General features: G+C 39.5%; 1 protein-coding gene across 3 annotated transcripts in view; it reads left to right on the top strand.

Moving 5' to 3' along the window:
• DNAJC6 (DnaJ heat shock protein family (Hsp40) member C6) overlaps positions 1 to 16,198 on the top strand; it is a 177,309-nt gene that overhangs the window by 121,242 nt on the left and 39,869 nt on the right. For all 3 annotated transcript variants that reach the window (XM_061121685.1, XM_061121687.1, XM_061121686.1), the window contains exons 5-11: positions 2,943 to 3,065; positions 8,007 to 8,140; positions 8,765 to 8,959; positions 9,865 to 9,982; positions 13,264 to 13,343; positions 14,190 to 14,383; positions 14,484 to 14,564. In XM_061121685.1, coding sequence (XP_060977668.1) covers positions 2,943 to 3,065; positions 8,007 to 8,140; positions 8,765 to 8,959; positions 9,865 to 9,982; positions 13,264 to 13,343; positions 14,190 to 14,383; positions 14,484 to 14,564 — 925 coding nt within the window. The remainder of the gene's footprint in view (positions 1 to 2,942; positions 3,066 to 8,006; positions 8,141 to 8,764; positions 8,960 to 9,864; positions 9,983 to 13,263; positions 13,344 to 14,189; positions 14,384 to 14,483; positions 14,565 to 16,198) is intronic.

Genomic DNA, 16,198 nt, shown 5'->3' with positions numbered 1-16,198 from the left:
GCTAAGGTGAAAGCCCAACCTGTGGGCTTCACCTTGTTGCTCTGCTGATCAGGATGACGAAGTGTTTCTGCCTATGAGTGTTGAGAGAAACTGTCAAAGACGGGAGAACACTTAACTTGGGCCTTGTGGTGTGAGTAGGAATTTACCAAGGGGAGGAAACACATCGCAGACAGGAAGCAGCTTGTGTAAATGTACATTTTGCAGTTCCTCTGACAGCAAATCTTTTCTTCCCAGTTATTCTATTTTTAATCATTATTTCCGTACCTTGAGAACACATCATTGGGGAATCCCTGTTCTTACCATAAATTTACAATTAGGGAAAGGTAAATACATTAAGACTACCCATATTTGAAGAGAGTGATTTCTGCTAATGGGTAATTGATTGATCTAGAAATCAGGATGGGATGGAGAGAGAGGACCTGGCAGAAGACCAGTGGCATCCCATGGCAGAACCAATTTGCATCCAGTTGGCATAGACTGTTCTCCTAACTTTGCTTAAGGAAATAGGAAATAGTTCCCTTGGTTCAGGCCTCCACAAACAGGTACTTTGACCAGAGTCCCAGAGAACTGTACCTGTAAATCTATGTTACTGTGCCAAATTAGACTCTCTTCCAGAATGTTTTTGTCTCTGTTTAAAGGGAATACCGTGTCCAAGATGGAAAAATCATTGGGGAATCTATCTGAGGATAAAGAATGGGCCAGAAACAGCCCCAAATCATATTAGGTGAAAGGGGCAAGCTTTTATGGAGACAGAGGCTCAACACTGGCTACCCTGGCTTGTTTGGTAGCTTTGTTAGGTATTTCATCTATTTTGTTTAATAAATTGCACCTGTCATTCTTAAAGGTCTATGATAATTAACAGCCTGGAAGGTCCCCTGATGCCACCTACAATCGTTTTACAGGAAAAAAGTTACAAACTAACCAAAAAGAATGGGGTTTTTGGCATCCACAGAGAGAGAAACTCTGTGTTTGCTTTCCGGTGTGAACTCTAGACAGCACAGATAATTTCCCACCTATATTTTGACTAGTTACTATAAGGTTGCTACAAAAGTGTGAACCAAACAGATTATGCCTGCCTCTCTTTCCCCACTGTTAAATGTAAAGAATTTGGGACGTTTGGGTTTTCTCAGATGAGTGTTGTTAATGTTGCAGAGCACTTTTTGATGACACCGTCTGTAAAAGCCTGTTCCTTTGACCAGAATTCCCTGGTCCAATGATGGCACTTGCCATCCTTTTATCCAGCCATTCAGGCCGGAAATCTGGCAGTCATTTTTGTCTCCTCCCCCTGCACATCCCCATCTACACTCACGCACTGCCGCCCTGTGATCAATCACTGAGTCTCGTATACAGGCATTCCACTTCCTGTTTTTTGAATTCCTCAAGTCTTTGTGTGTTCCACTACCACTCATCTAGCCTAAGCTGCCATCCTTCTTAGATTCCACTTACAGTCATCTGACTGTTCTCTCTGTCTTTTTTCATCTATATCCTTTTTTCATACTGAAATCTAATAAGTTACTCTCCTTAAATATTTCTCTCAGTTCTTAACAAGGCCTTGTATGATCTGACCCTTTAGTCTAAACTTTTGCCAAAAAGGATTTTATGCATTTTTTTTCAAACATAGTTGGCTCTATCTGACCTTAAGGCTTTGTACTACAGTTACCTGATAAAATAATAATAGTGATAGCCAGTATTTGTTGATCATTTTGTGTGTGTCAAATACTGAGCTAAACCCTTGAAATACATTGTCATGTGGTAGCCACAATCCTATGAGGTAGGTAGGTGATTATCATTCACAGTATTTTATGGAGAAAGGCTTAGAGACGTCATTAAAGAAAAGTGAAGGTGTTAGTCATTGAGTCATGTCCAACTCTCTTCTGTCCATGGAGTTCTCCATAGGCAAGAATACTGTAGTGGGTTGCCATGCCCTCCTCCAGGGCATCTTCCTGACCCAGGGATGGAACCCAGGTCTCCTGCATTGCAGGCAGATCCTTTACCATCTGAGCCACCAGGAAAGCCCAGAGGGGTCATTGAGAAGAAAAGTGAAAGTGAAAGTAGCTCAGTCTTGTCCGGCTCTTTGCCACCCCATGAACTGAAGCCTACCAGGCTTCTCTGTTTTCATGAGTTTGCCTAAATCTAAGCTTTTCCCTACTGAGACTCATGCCTAGAATTTTGAGTCAAATAACAACCTCAGCCAGTATACTGTTGCAGCAAAGTGACTTACATTCAGAAGACCTTGGTTGCAATCCTGGTGCTAACCAGTGGTGTGACTTTAGATAAGACAACCTCCGCAAGTCAGTCTTCTCATTTGCAAAATGGGAATCATGTTAGTACCCATCTTACATGATTTTTCAGATAAGAGCCAAGCGTAATTCTGCAAGTGTAGTCAGTGTTCTATAATGTGCTAAATGATTGTGTGTGTTAAATGAATGAAAATGCCAGATATCACCCCCATGGAGTTGTGGGTTCCTTTATTAAAAGAGAAAGAAATAAGACCCCTGAAAAAGCCTATCTTTGGCTTACTCAGCAGCACTTTTTCATGTTTTCACTTTTATCAGCTTGGATAAAATTAAGGGTAGTGCAGGATTTATAATGTAACCCTATAATTAAGCATCTAGTAGGCAGATCAAAACATTTTATGCTAAATAGAGATTAAATTCAGTGTAACCTCACAGAATTTTTAAAAATACAAATAGGTAGTTTAAATCATCCAGTTTAATTTAAAATGTATTTCAAACTGTGTTTTCACTCCGTTTACTGAAACAGAATTTTTCAAGTAAAAAAAATTACAGGATTAAACTCTTCTGTGTTTGGACCCTGTTCCCAACTCTTCCTGCTGTGTTGAAAGAGGATGTAGTATCACTTCCAGAAGTTATTTGGTGTGATACCTGCTCATGGAGAGGGAGCTGCTTGGGAATTCATTCCTGTCTGCTGTGTTCCTTTAGGTCTCAGAATGCAGTTGGCCCATCAGGCAGGCCCCCAGCCTCCATAACCTCTTTGCTGTGTGTCGGAATATGTATAACTGGCTACTACAGAATCCCAAGAATGTCTGTGTTGTCCACTGCTTGGTGAGTAACCTTTTCATGTTGCTGATGTAGCTGTCATTTGTGCTGGTTTGGTTTGGTCAAGTACAAATGGCCTTATACAGACTAGTGAACAGGTAATGCTTATATTGAATAAGCGTTTGTTAAGAACCTCCTTAGGAATTAGGTGATGTAAGGGTTATAAATGAGGGGAACACATTATTCTTGCCTTAAAGCATGAATGCCAATGGGAGAGGCAGATATGTATACAACCCCCATAATACAGAGCCTCTGAAATGAGCTATTACTAATATAAAAGAGGTAGAAACAAGAACTGTGGGTGCCCAGGCAAAAATGCCAGTGTTAGGTGAATAGAATTGACATAAGCATATTGGAATATTTTATTCTCTTACCTTTATGTTTGAATAAAAACAAAATTAAAAGACATCTATGCCCTTGTATACAGTCACATAGATTGATGATATTTTATAGCAGTTCTAGTGAGACTGATGATTTTTCTGACCACTGACTTCCTAGAGTCCCTTTCCCCAATCCTTTCTCTGGAGGGCTTTTGCGTATTGCTTTAAACTCAACTTTGGGTAATATCTTTTTCATAATATGGGCATTCAATTATGTATCTAAGTATCTTTGGTGGCATTTAATGTACTGCGTCATCATGACCTGGTGACCTGCCTGTTTTCCCACTAGACTATAAGCATCTTGTGGGCAAGAACTGTACCTTTTTTACCTTTGTATCCCAGGTACAAAAGATATGAATAAGTGATGGACTACGTGAAGAAATGAGCACAAAAATGAAATCTGAGCATAAATATTAGAACTATTCATTATGTTGATAAACTTTAGGGTATATATTTTGCTATAATCTTAGTTGATGATTTTTCCCATCTTTCTTAAGAGTCGGTTGGCAAAAAAAGGGATGAAAGCTGAGTACATTTGTTCTTCTTTCCATTTCACATCCCCAAAGTCTTGGTAATAAGGGAAAAACACTTGGTGTTCATAGCAGTTTAATGTGAAAGGTCGAAGGGTTTTCCTTTTAGAGGCAGAACAGATTGTTTAAAAGACAGATTATTTTAGAGACTAAGCAGCCTTTAGGCACTTTGATGATTTTTCTCTTCACTTAGAAACTTTCTAAAAGTTTAACAAGCCTAGGTCTGGTGGCTTTGTAAGGGGAGATGGCTCAAGAGAGACCAGAGGCTCCCAGTTCTAATGATACAATCATGACAAATAAAAACCCAATGAAAGAAGAAAAAAGAAAAAAAAAAAAAAGAAGCAGACAAAGAGTTAGGACCCTGTCTGCTCTCTAGACTTTCATGTGTTGGACATGCATGAATTGGAAAGGACATGCATGAGTTGGAAGTCTGCACTGAGTCTTTGGAAATGGAATTGAAGCTGGAGGTTGGGAGCACTTATTTTTATTTTGTATACTCCTTTTTTTAATTATTATTAAAAATAAACACATGGACTTCCTTGGTGACACAGTGGATAAAAATCCACCTGCCAATGCAGAGGACATGGGTTCCATCCCCAGCCCAGGAGGATCTAGCATGCCGCAGAACTTAGTTGGTTCAGCTAAGCCCATGAACCAAAACTACTAAACCTGCGCTCTAGAGCCTGTGCCCCACAAGGGAAGCCACTGCAATGAGAAGCCCTCTTGCCACAACTAGAGGAAGCCTGAGCAAAGCAACGAAGACCCAACACAGTCAAAAATAAATAAATAAATAAAAATTAAAAGCATATATTCGTCTTTTAATTAAAAAAGAAAAAACTAATAAAACTTTTAAAAGGACCTGGATAGCAGATAAAAGGAGCGAACACATATCTAAGAGCCATGGACCTGTTAAAAGAGTGTCAAGAAGGCTAAATTCTAAAATTCTAAAATTAAGATTGAGAAATATGTCTTTAAAAAAAACTGTCCTTGGAGTAAGGACAACAACAAATGCTTGAGGCACACAGTAAAACTGTAAATCCTTTATTCTGTTTCTTCATCAGGGGAACAGATGTCAAGCTAGAAAATGAGGAACAATGATAAATAAGACAAAGCTGAGAGGTAGTGAGATAGTAAAATCGCATCACAGTCCTTAAAAATAATCCTCTCTCTAGACTTAAATTATGGGACACAATGCTAAAAGCACTTGGAAAAGCAAATATGGGTTCCTTATATGTTATCAGGAAACAGGAAAAAGTGCCAGGCAGGCAAGGAAAGGAGGTTTTTTCCCCAAAAGACGGAGGAGTTGATCTTGAAAAGTTATAGACTGGTGAGCCTGATGGTGATTCAAGGTGAAATTCTAATACAATTTTTGCACAGATAATTTTAAACTCAGAATAAAGAAGTCCACATTGATTCATTATAAACATACATGTCAAACCAACTGAACTTTTGGAATAAGACTAATAGATTAGTAGAGATATTTTCCCATTTCTTACATTCAAGATGGAAACCTTTGGGCTAAATTGTTATACATTTAGTCAAATATTGGCTGAATATTGCTTCCAAAGAAAGGTGATTAATGGATCAGTATCTTCCCAGGAAAAGGTTGCATTTGGTTGTCCTTTTGATTAACAACTTTGAAAATGTGGAGATAAGCTTACCAGCTTTCTCAGGCTGAGAAGGTCACATAATGAATCTAGATCTTAGAAGTTTTTGCAGGTTAATAGAAACCACTAATGTGAAATTAAATACAGGATAAATGTAAAGTCCTGAATTTTGGTTCTTAAAGATTAAGTGTATTTATCTATTACCATATCATCTGAAAAAGGGCTCACAGTTCTAGTGGATGGAAAGATCAATAAGAGCTTATGGTGTGATTTAGCTTGCATTTAGTTTAGTGTGGGGCTATGGGAAATAGATGGGGAGACAGTGGAAACAGTGTCAGACTTCATTTTTTTGGGCTCCAAAATCACTGCAGATGGTGATTGCAGCCATGAAATTAAGACGCTTAGTCCTTGGAAGGAAAGTTATGACCAACCTAGATAGCATATTAAAAAGCAGAGACATTACTTTGCCAACAAAGGTCCATCTGGTCAAGGCTATGGTTTTTCCAGTGGTCATGTATGGATGTGAGAGTTGGACTGTGAAGAAAGCTGAGTGCCGAAACATTTGATGCTTTTGAGCTGTGGTGCTGGAGAAGACTCTTGAGAGTCCCTTGGACTGCAAGGAGATCCAACCAGTCCATCCTAAAGGAGATCAGTCCTGGGTGTTCATTGGAAGGACTGATGCTGAAGCTGAAACTCCAGTACTTTGGCCACCTCACGCAAAGAGTTGACTCACTGGAAAAGACCATGATGCTGGGAGGGATTGGGAGCAGGAGGAGAAGGGGACGACAGAGGATGAGATGGCTGGATGGCATCACCAACTCGATGGGCATGAGTTTGAGTAAACTCCGGGAGTTGGTGATGGACAGGGGGGCCTGGCGTGCTGCAGTTCATGGGGTCACAAAGAGTCGGACACGACTGAGCGACTGAACTGAACTGAATGTTAATAAAAGCATAGTGTTCTTACCACACAAAGGAAGATGGTATTTCCTCTCTAGTTTGGTCAGAACACATCTTATATCTTGCATTTCACATCTGGGCAGCACATTTAAGGCTGTTGTTTTTAAATTGGAGTCTGTTCAGAGAAAGTCCATCAAATGATGATATCTCTTAAAATGGAACATCAATTGAGGAAGAATTGAAGGGATAGTGTGGTAGTCAGGATTCTCAGAGAAACAGAACTGACAGGATTATATAGAGATACATATGTAAGAGGAGATTTATTATAGGAATTGGCTCAAGGGATTCTGGAAGCCTAGAAATCCCACAATCCACCTCCTGCAAGATGGTGAATTAAGAAAGGCAGTGATAACATTTAGTCTATGTCCGAAGACCCCAAAACTGAGGAGGCCACTGGTGTTGGCTCAAAAACCAAGAGTTCCAATGTCCAAGAACAGAAAATGGAGGTCCCAGCTCAAGACGAAAAAGAAAATTCTCCCTTCCTTTGCCTTTATGTTCTATTTGGGCCCTTGGTAGATTGGGTGATGCCAGCCCACTGCGGTGAGGGTATACCTCTACCCAGTCTACTGATTCAAACACTGATCGTTTGCAGAAACACCCCCCACCCCCAGACACACACAGAAATAATGTCTTACCAGTTCTCTGGGCACCTCTTAGCCCAATCAAGTTGACACATAAAATTAACCATCACAGATCAGGTGTGTTTTCAACCTGGAAAATAGAAAAGTTGATTTGAGAGTATTTCAAATATGTGAAGGGTTGTCCTGAGGAGAAAGGAGTAGGTTTCCTCTTTGTCCTGACAGAAGGAAGAACGAGGATCATTGAGTGGAATACATTACAATTTCAACATACTCAGTATAAGGAAAAACTTCGAGTTCTTCCTGAAACAGGATGGTCCCTGTCACCTAAAGTATTCTAGAATAAGCTGGCTCACCATCTGTCAGGAATGTTACTGCATGCATTCCTTTACCGAACATGGTTGAATCAGGTGAAACTTCTTTATTTTATATCAATCTGGAAATATAGTTTGGATAAAATGTACACAAGGCATAATCCAAAAAGCAGTATTTGCCTAACCTGAGAACTCTTTACCTTCACCCTAAACTGAGAGACCTTAACTGTTAGTTCTCATCCTTCCAGTCTAAAGTTACTTTGAAGACTAGATAATTTTTCAGTAAGTAAGTCCAAATCAAATTTATATTGCTGGGTTTCTTAGGTTAGCAGAGAGTCAATCATATCCTAAGAACAAGCCTTCCCCTGCTGCTTTGTGATTTAAATAATTCGAATAGATTTCGGTTTTCAAGTGAAAAATTTTGAATGAATGAGTACCTCCAATTAAGTTTTCTCTCCTCCACATCCCACCCCCCAGACTTCCCACCCTAATGTGTCTCTTTTAATTGCGCTGCAGCCTCTCAGTGCTGAGTTGCCTGACTGGCCCATGTTTATGATAAGTTTATACATTTTCTTTGATAGGACGGACGGGCAGCATCATCGATTCTGGTTGGTGCTATGTTCATTTTCTGTAATCTCTACTCTACTCCTGGCCCAGCCGTTCGATTGCTCTACGCAAAGCGACCAGGAATTGGACTTTCACCATCCCACAGGAGGTAAAGCCAGCTCTATGCATGGTTGGCACAGGCATGGTCTAACTAGTATCATGTCCATAAAAAAGAAAAAGATCTTTAAATAACTGACATATTATCTTCTCTTTAATCAGAGTGTCTTCTTTCTCTTATTTACATTGTATCTTTTTGCTTCCTTTTGGATTAAAAATTGCTTCTGGAGACTTCCCTGGTGGTTCACTGGTTAAGACTCCCTGTTTCCAGTGCAGGGAGCATAGGTTCCATCCCTGGTAGGGGAATAAGATCCCACATGTCATGCAGTATGGCCAAAATACTAAAAAAATTTCTTCTGATGATAAATTCTGACTTTTCCCCCAAAGCCAGCCTTCAGCTGATAATAAATTTAATCTGCTAGATCAAATAAAGCTCCCTCCCATAAACTGTTTTCATTTAATAAATATCCCACTATGGGATCTTTGGAGGGAAGTGCAGCAGTGTCATTAGATAAAAGCTTTCCTAAATTTTTGTCAGCATTTCTCTTTTGCCAGTTAATGCTTAAGGGACTAACACAGTAAATTTTTACTGTAGGTTAATAAACTTTATAGCAAATCGATTGCTTATTTCTTCTGGTGTTGTCGGCACCAACAGAATGTCAGTCTCGTGTTTTAGGTACCTGGGCTACATGTGTGACCTCCTAGCAGACAAACCCTACCGCCCTCACTTCAAGCCTCTCACGATTAAGTCGATCACTGTCAGTCCAGTTCCTTTTTTCAACAAACAGAGAAATGGATGTCGCCCTTACTGTGATGTGCTGATTGGAGAAACCAAAATATATACAACCTGTGCAGATTTTGAACGAATGAAGTAAGTCGTGATGCCTTTCTTCATTTCTTCTTGTGAACTGCTCCATTCCTGTGTAAGCTGGATCCTATTCTTCCTTTGAGGACTGTATCATTGTGAAATGGCCAGTAATTTAAAAAAATGTTCAACATAGGTGGTAATCATAGAAAAGCACAGTTAAATCAAGGGATGCTGTAGCCCCCTTCAAGTGGCGATACAAGCTAAGGGACTCAACATGAGTTATAATGAGGATTAAGAAAGTGGTGTGGGCAGAAGACCTGGACATTGAAGAAGAAGATGACCTTGATAAGAATTGGTGAGGATAATGGAGGAATTGGAAATGAATGAGGTTTCTATGTGAGCAACTAGGTGGATGGTGATGTAACTAAAATGTTTCAGAACCTATAATAAAGAGCAGGTGCCAGTGGGAGGTGGTAGGGGATGTGGAGAAAAGGAACTAGATGATAACAGGAAGTGAAGTTAATTTGAAATAGATTGAATTTCAAGATTGCTATTCAAGACCTTCACAGAGTATTTCACTGCTGTTTCTATATTGATCTCCATTGAAGTTTTTGTTCTCTCTCTCTGTTCTTACCATAAGTTTACAGTTAGGGAAAGGTAAATACATTAAGACTACCCATATTTGAAGAGAGTGATTTCTGCTAATGGGCAATTGATTGATCTAGAAATCAGGATGGGATGGAGAAAGAGGACCTGGCAGAAGACCAGTGGCATCCCATGGCAGAACCAATTTGCATCCAGTTGGCATAGACTGTTCTCCTAACTTTGCTTAAGTTAGGAAATAGTTCCTTGGTTCAGGCCTGCGCAAACAAGTGCTCTGACCAGAGTCCCAGAGGACTGTACCTGTAAATCTATGTTACTGTGCCAAATTAGACTCTCTTTCAGTATGTTTTTGTCTCTGTTTAAAGGGAATACCGTGTCCAAGATGGAAAAATCTTCATTCCTTTGAGCATCACTGTCCAAGGAGATGTGGTTGTTTCCATGTATCACTTGAGGTCAACAATTGGAAGCCGGCTACAGGCTAAGGTATGGTTTCAGAAAGAATCATGACTTAAGTTCAGCTGACCCTTTAATAAGAGCATTTCAGTATTTTTTCTATATCACTTTGGGCTTGAGTAACTTCTGGTTTTAGAATTAGAAAAAACATTTAAAGTTTACTTACGGAAATGACCTATATGTCCATCAATAGATGAATGGATGAAGAAGATGTGTTGTGTGCATATATCCATACATACAGTGGAGTAGTATTCAGATAAAAAACAGTCAGATAATGCCATTTGCAGCAACATGGATGGAATTGGAGATTATCATACTAAATAAAGTAAGTCAGAAAGAGAAAGACAAGTACCATGTGCTATCACTTATTTGGGCTTCCCAGGAGGCACTGGTAGTAAAGAACCCGCCTGCCAATGCAGGAAACATAGGAGACTCAGATTCAGAATGTCCCTGGGTCAGGAAGATCCCCTGGCGGAGGGCATGGCAACCCACTCCAAAATTCTTGCCTGGAGAATCCCATGGACAGAGAGGATCCTGGAGGGCTACAGTTGATAGGGTCGCAAAGAGTCAGACATGACTGAAGCAACTTAGCATGCACACACACATCACTTATATATGGAATCTAGAATATGACACAAATGGGCTTATCCACAAAACACAGACAGACTCAGAGAGAGAACAGACTTTTGGTTGTCAAGGGAGAGAGAGAGATGGATTGGGAGTTTGAGATTAACAGATGCAAATTATTGTATATAGAATAGATTAACAACAGTGTCCTACTGTATACCACAGGGAACTATATTCAATACCCTGTAATAAACCATAATGGGAAAGAATATAAAAAAGAATGTGTGTGTGTGTGTGTATATATATATATATAAAGCTGAATCACTTTACTGTGCAGCAGAAATTAACACAACATTCTAAATCAACTATACTTCAATAAAAAAAAAAGAAAGCAGAAAACAAATGACTTATGCCCATTGCCCTCATTCTACAGGGGAGAAAGCTAAGACTTGGAGGTTGTGACTCGCCCAGATGGCGTTGCCAGAAGACGGCAGCCCTGACACTGAAGTGCAAATCTTGCTCTGTAGCAACCTGTGCTTCTTCACAGTGCCCTATCTGGATCACTGTGAGAGGGGATGTCTCTGTTAAGAACGTGGGATTAAGTAATGACAGTTTTTCAATTTTTCAATGGAAATAAATTTGATATAAAATGCACCCTTCTGAAGTATACAGTGCTCTTATTTTTAGCATTGTCAAAGAGCTGTGCAGCACTGCTGTCTGATTCCCAAATGTTTTCATCATCCACGAAAGAAACGCTGTGTGTATTAGCAGCAGTCCATTCCTCCTCTTCCATCCCCTAGGCAACCAGGAATCTACTTTCTATTTCTATGGATTTGCCTGTTTTAGACATTTCATATAAACGGAGCCATATAATGTATGCTCTTTTGTGACTGGCTTCTTTCACTTAGCCTAATGTTTTCAAGGTTCATCCTTGCTATATCAGTACTTTACATAGCTAGACAGTATTCCATTTTATGATTATATAGCTTTTATTCATCCCTCCATCATTTGGTGTACATATGAGTTATTGCCACTGTTGGGATATCACAAATGATGCTACAAGTAATTGCATTTAAAAAAAAATTATGTATTGAAGTACAGTTGACTTAAAATGTTACATTATTTCAAGTGTCCAGCATAGTGATTTGTTATTTTTATAGATTATACACTATATAGAGTTATTATAAAATATTGACTATACTCCCTAGTGTGCCATATACTACATTCTTGTGACTTTATTTTATAACTGGCAATGTGTATCTTTAATGTTCTTCACCTGTTTCACCTTTCTCCCCTGTGACAACCACTGGTTTGTTCCATGTGTGTTCCATGAGCTGTTTTATTTGTTCATTTGTTTTGTTTTTTATAGTCCGCATACAAGTGAAAACATACAGTATTTATCTTTTTCTGTCTGACTTATCTCACTAAGCATAATACCCTCCAGGTCCGTGCATGGTGCTACAAATGGCAAGATTTCATTCTTTTTTTATGGCTGAATAATCATGTATGTTGTATATATATGCTATATATATATATGTATATGTGTGTATATAATACACATCACATTATTCATTCATCTGTCAATGGGCACTCAGATTGCTTCCGTATCTATTGTGAATAATACTGCCATGAACTCAATATTAAGAAAACAAACAATCCAATTTAAAAATGGGCACAAGACCTAAACAGACATTTTTTTCCCCCAAAGAAACACCCAGATAGTCAACAGACTCATGAAAAGATGCTCAACATCACTAATCATCAGGGAAATGCAAATCAAAACCACGCTGAGATATCACCTCACACCCATCAGAATAGAATGGCTATTGTCAAAAAGACAAGAAATAACAAGTGTTATTGTGGCAATGATGTGGAGAAAAGGGAACCCTAATACACAGTTGGTGGGGATGTAAATTGCTACAGCAATATGGAAAGCAATATAGAGTTTCCTTCCCCCTCAAGTTAGGAGTAGAGCTCCCATGTTGTTATTGTTCAATCCCTAAGTGTGTCTGACTCTTTGTGACCCATGGACTGCAGCACGTCAGGCTTCCTTGTCCTCCACTATCTCCTGGAGTTTGCTCAAACTCATGTTCGTTGAGTCAGTGATACTATCCAACTGATCCTGCAGTTTCACACCTGGGTATCTGTCTGAAGAAAATGAAAACACTAATTTGAAAAGATATATGCACCCTAATGTTCATAGCAAATGTTCATATTTTAATTCATCAAGTATTTGCTGAATACATGTTCTATGCCAGTCATTGCCTAGGGGTTTAGGATTGACAAAAGTAAGACTGCCTTTTAGGAGTTCAGGGGAAATTCACACATGTCCGAGTATCCACTACCATTAAAGAGGTACGATGAGATGGCATAAAGGTAGCAGTTTATTCTATTCAGTGGTGGCTCAGAAAGGCTACAGAAGATGTGAAGGTGGCTCTTGAAGGATTAGTTCATCAGGTTGGAATAGGGACATCCTGGACAGAAGGAATGAGATGAGTATGGCTAGGTGCAAGAACATCGTGTCTCAGAGATGAGGGGATGGCTTGCCACGAAAGAGTTCATGGAGAGGAGAGGTTGGAAGTGAAGCTGGGCTAGATCCAAATGAGGAGGTTGTTTAATATTCATAGTAAACAAAGGTGCAGATATAGAAGCAGTTGATGATGTATGACTCCCCCAAATATAATCATTTGATCTGGTTCCCTTTTCACTGATAGATTGTAATGTGCTGCTTTTGTATTTTTTAGGTGACCAACACTCAAATATTTCAGCTTCAGTTTCATACTGGATTCATTCCACTGGACACAACAGTTTTAAAGTTCACCAAGTGAGTGCTACTTGGGCCAAACTGCCTTTTCAATCCAAGGAGCTGTGAAATGCTGGCAGTCAAGTTCCCAAGGCTCATTAGTGCCCATGTGACAGCTTCCCCCTCACCCCCAAATCCTGTGCCTGTGGCTTAGCAGCATACTGGAGGCTGGTTGCATTTTCAACGCTCAGTTGGATGTAATTTGTCATAAACATAAATGGATCAGACTTCAAATAAAAAGGTCTGAAATACCACGTGGGGGAACAGAAGTGAACAGAGAGGGAACGAAGTTTCAGTATGGTTATCCTTTGCATCTGTGTATCCCTTTGTGTTTTGCAACAGGGAAGAAATGGAATCAACAAAGACCCATCAGAATGGACGCCTGGCTGTAGCACGGAAGCAGGGTCCCCCAGGACCTCTGCATCAGATATTAGTTGCTGTATTACAGTGTAGTCTAGGGGACCCATGTGAGTGGTTGAAACTGGGGTGATAGATGCAAGTTGCTAGAGCCAGGTTAGGAGTAGACATTCAATAGCTCAGGATGGTGGCTGTGAGCCTATTTCACTATTTTAACAACTGATTTGGACATGCCAGTGTACACTGTCAGAATATATCCGCCCTGCTGTCTAGAATGCTTTCACAAGCAGTAGTATCTGAATTCTATAAGGAGACACTCTTCTCCTCTTTTCTCTCGATGAGGAAACTGAGGCTCAAAACAGTAAAGTCTCTTATGTGGTAATGGTTGATTTTTCCCTAGAAATGAGTCTCAGACTGAACCTCGGAATCCATCTACAATGGTTTCTGTACTGAACATCATGCTGGTTCCATTGTTTTTCACTGACCTTATTCTTCTAAATTCCTATTTAGGCCTGAGTTGGATGCATGTGATGTACCAGAAAAATATCCTCAGCTATTTCAGGTAACTCTGGATGTAGAACTACAGCCGCACGACAAAGTGATAGACCTAACTCCACCATGGGAACATTACTGCACAAAAGATGTCAACCCCAGCATCCTCTTCTCTTCTCACCAGGAGCATCAAGATACTCTGGTCTTAGGAGGTATGAGTCATCTGGTGGTTTAGTTTTCAGAAGGAAGCCTCTGTGTTATTTATCTCATTGATTTATTTCCTGTGTTTCCTCGATGTCTTTTGTCTTGTAGGACAGGCTCCAATAGATATCCCTCCAGATAACCCCAGACATTTTGGACAAGGTGGCTTCTTTTCTACTCTCTGCTGGCAAGGTATTTATTTCCAAGTATTTCTCTAAGTTACATGGTTAGGTGGTTAAATTACATGGTTCTTCTATAAAAATGATTAGTCCTTAAAACAGTCTAAAGTAAAAACAACACTTAGAAGTCATCTACCTAACATGTTATTTCACATTCTTCCTGCTCATTCCTTTTCCATATGAGGCAACTTTCCTACTCTGAACTCCATGGATGCCATTAGACTGATGCAAAAGGCCATTTTAAGCTGAATTCTACCTTCTCTATTATGTAGTGTTTTGGATCACAGCACTGGGTTTATGAATAATCATGGTATTTTCTAGGATCTCCATTCACACTGCTGACACACAAAAAATTAGCAAAGAACTCAATCTCATGCCCTTAAATAAATTTTCCAAAAATACAAAATCTGGCAACACCCACCTCCACCCTGCCCAGGGCTTTGACCACTAGCAGGGCAGAGCTAAGCTTCCCTGGTGCAGGGAAGGCAAACAGTACATACATATCTCTGCTACTTGCTTTAAAAACCTTGACAGAGGTTGGACTTGATTGCAATATCCTTTTTTGCAGAACCTGAAGATGTGTTTAGAATCTTTCCCAACAAGAAACTTTGGACAGCCTCCAGTAGATTAGCATTGGTATTCTGATTGATACCCCTTTGCTTTATAGTTTGCTGAGGTTAACTGCAAGATTGAATGTGGAAGTCCATGCTAAGGACTTTCTTAAGAAAGGGGTAGGAAACTGCCTCTGGTGATGGTGTACTTAAAATCCTCTTGATTGACTTTCCTTTCCATGTCAATATAACACACTATTCCCATTGCCTACACAGAGTTTTCTATGTGTGATGAAAAAGTTGTTTACAGAATTCCTTTGAACTGAAAAGTTTACTTTCAGAATTTTCTTTTTTTAAAATTTTTATTGGGAAATAGTTGATTTACAATGTTATTTACAGGTGTACAATAAAGTGAATCTGTTGTACATACATCCACTTTTTTAGATTCTTTCAGAATTTTCTACTGAGAATTGGGATCAAAAACATTTTAAAAATGGGAAAACCCAGTGAAATCTAGATAGCAGGTAGATTTTCCAGTCCCCTCTTGGTTTCTCCTTCATCTTGCTTCTTCACATAAGAGCTTTTAATAAAATGTTACTTTTACTTTCCTCTGCTATTTTAGTAAGTACTTGAGAAATCTTATCAGGCTATAAAATAGGTTTAGCACAAATGCACAGTCTTTTAACTGAACTGCACAGAGCTAGATGGATTTAGGAATACAGAATTTTTTGCACATTAGAAAGGCAATACAATACATAAACTGCATATTCCTTAGCACCTCTGAGGGCATCTCAGACAACAGCATGTCATTAAACATGTTAGAATGTCTGCATTGAGGGGCTGGAAGAAGTTTCTGCTGTACGTGTCCTGGCTTTAGGCAAACCAGATCACACATTGAGCTTTTTGCAATGGACCAGGCATTGTAATAGGGGCTAGAGAAACAAGGATCTTCCCAGTCCTCAAGGATCTTGCCTTCTGGTTTGCGAGGAAATGGCTGTATTGTGAAATTTGGGGAGATGAAACATCAGAAAAGTAGAAAAGTCAAACCCTGAGGTCCTGGTACTCTCTGTTGGCCCCACTGCCCCTGATAAAGTTT

The sequence above is a fragment of the Dama dama genome, chromosome 20, assembly GCF_033118175.1.
Source record: "Dama dama isolate Ldn47 chromosome 20, ASM3311817v1, whole genome shotgun sequence".
NCBI classification, from domain to species: Eukaryota; Metazoa; Chordata; class Mammalia; order Artiodactyla; family Cervidae; genus Dama; species Dama dama.
The sequence above is the reverse complement of the archived record's forward strand: the minus strand, read 5'-3'. Positions and strand labels throughout refer to the sequence as shown.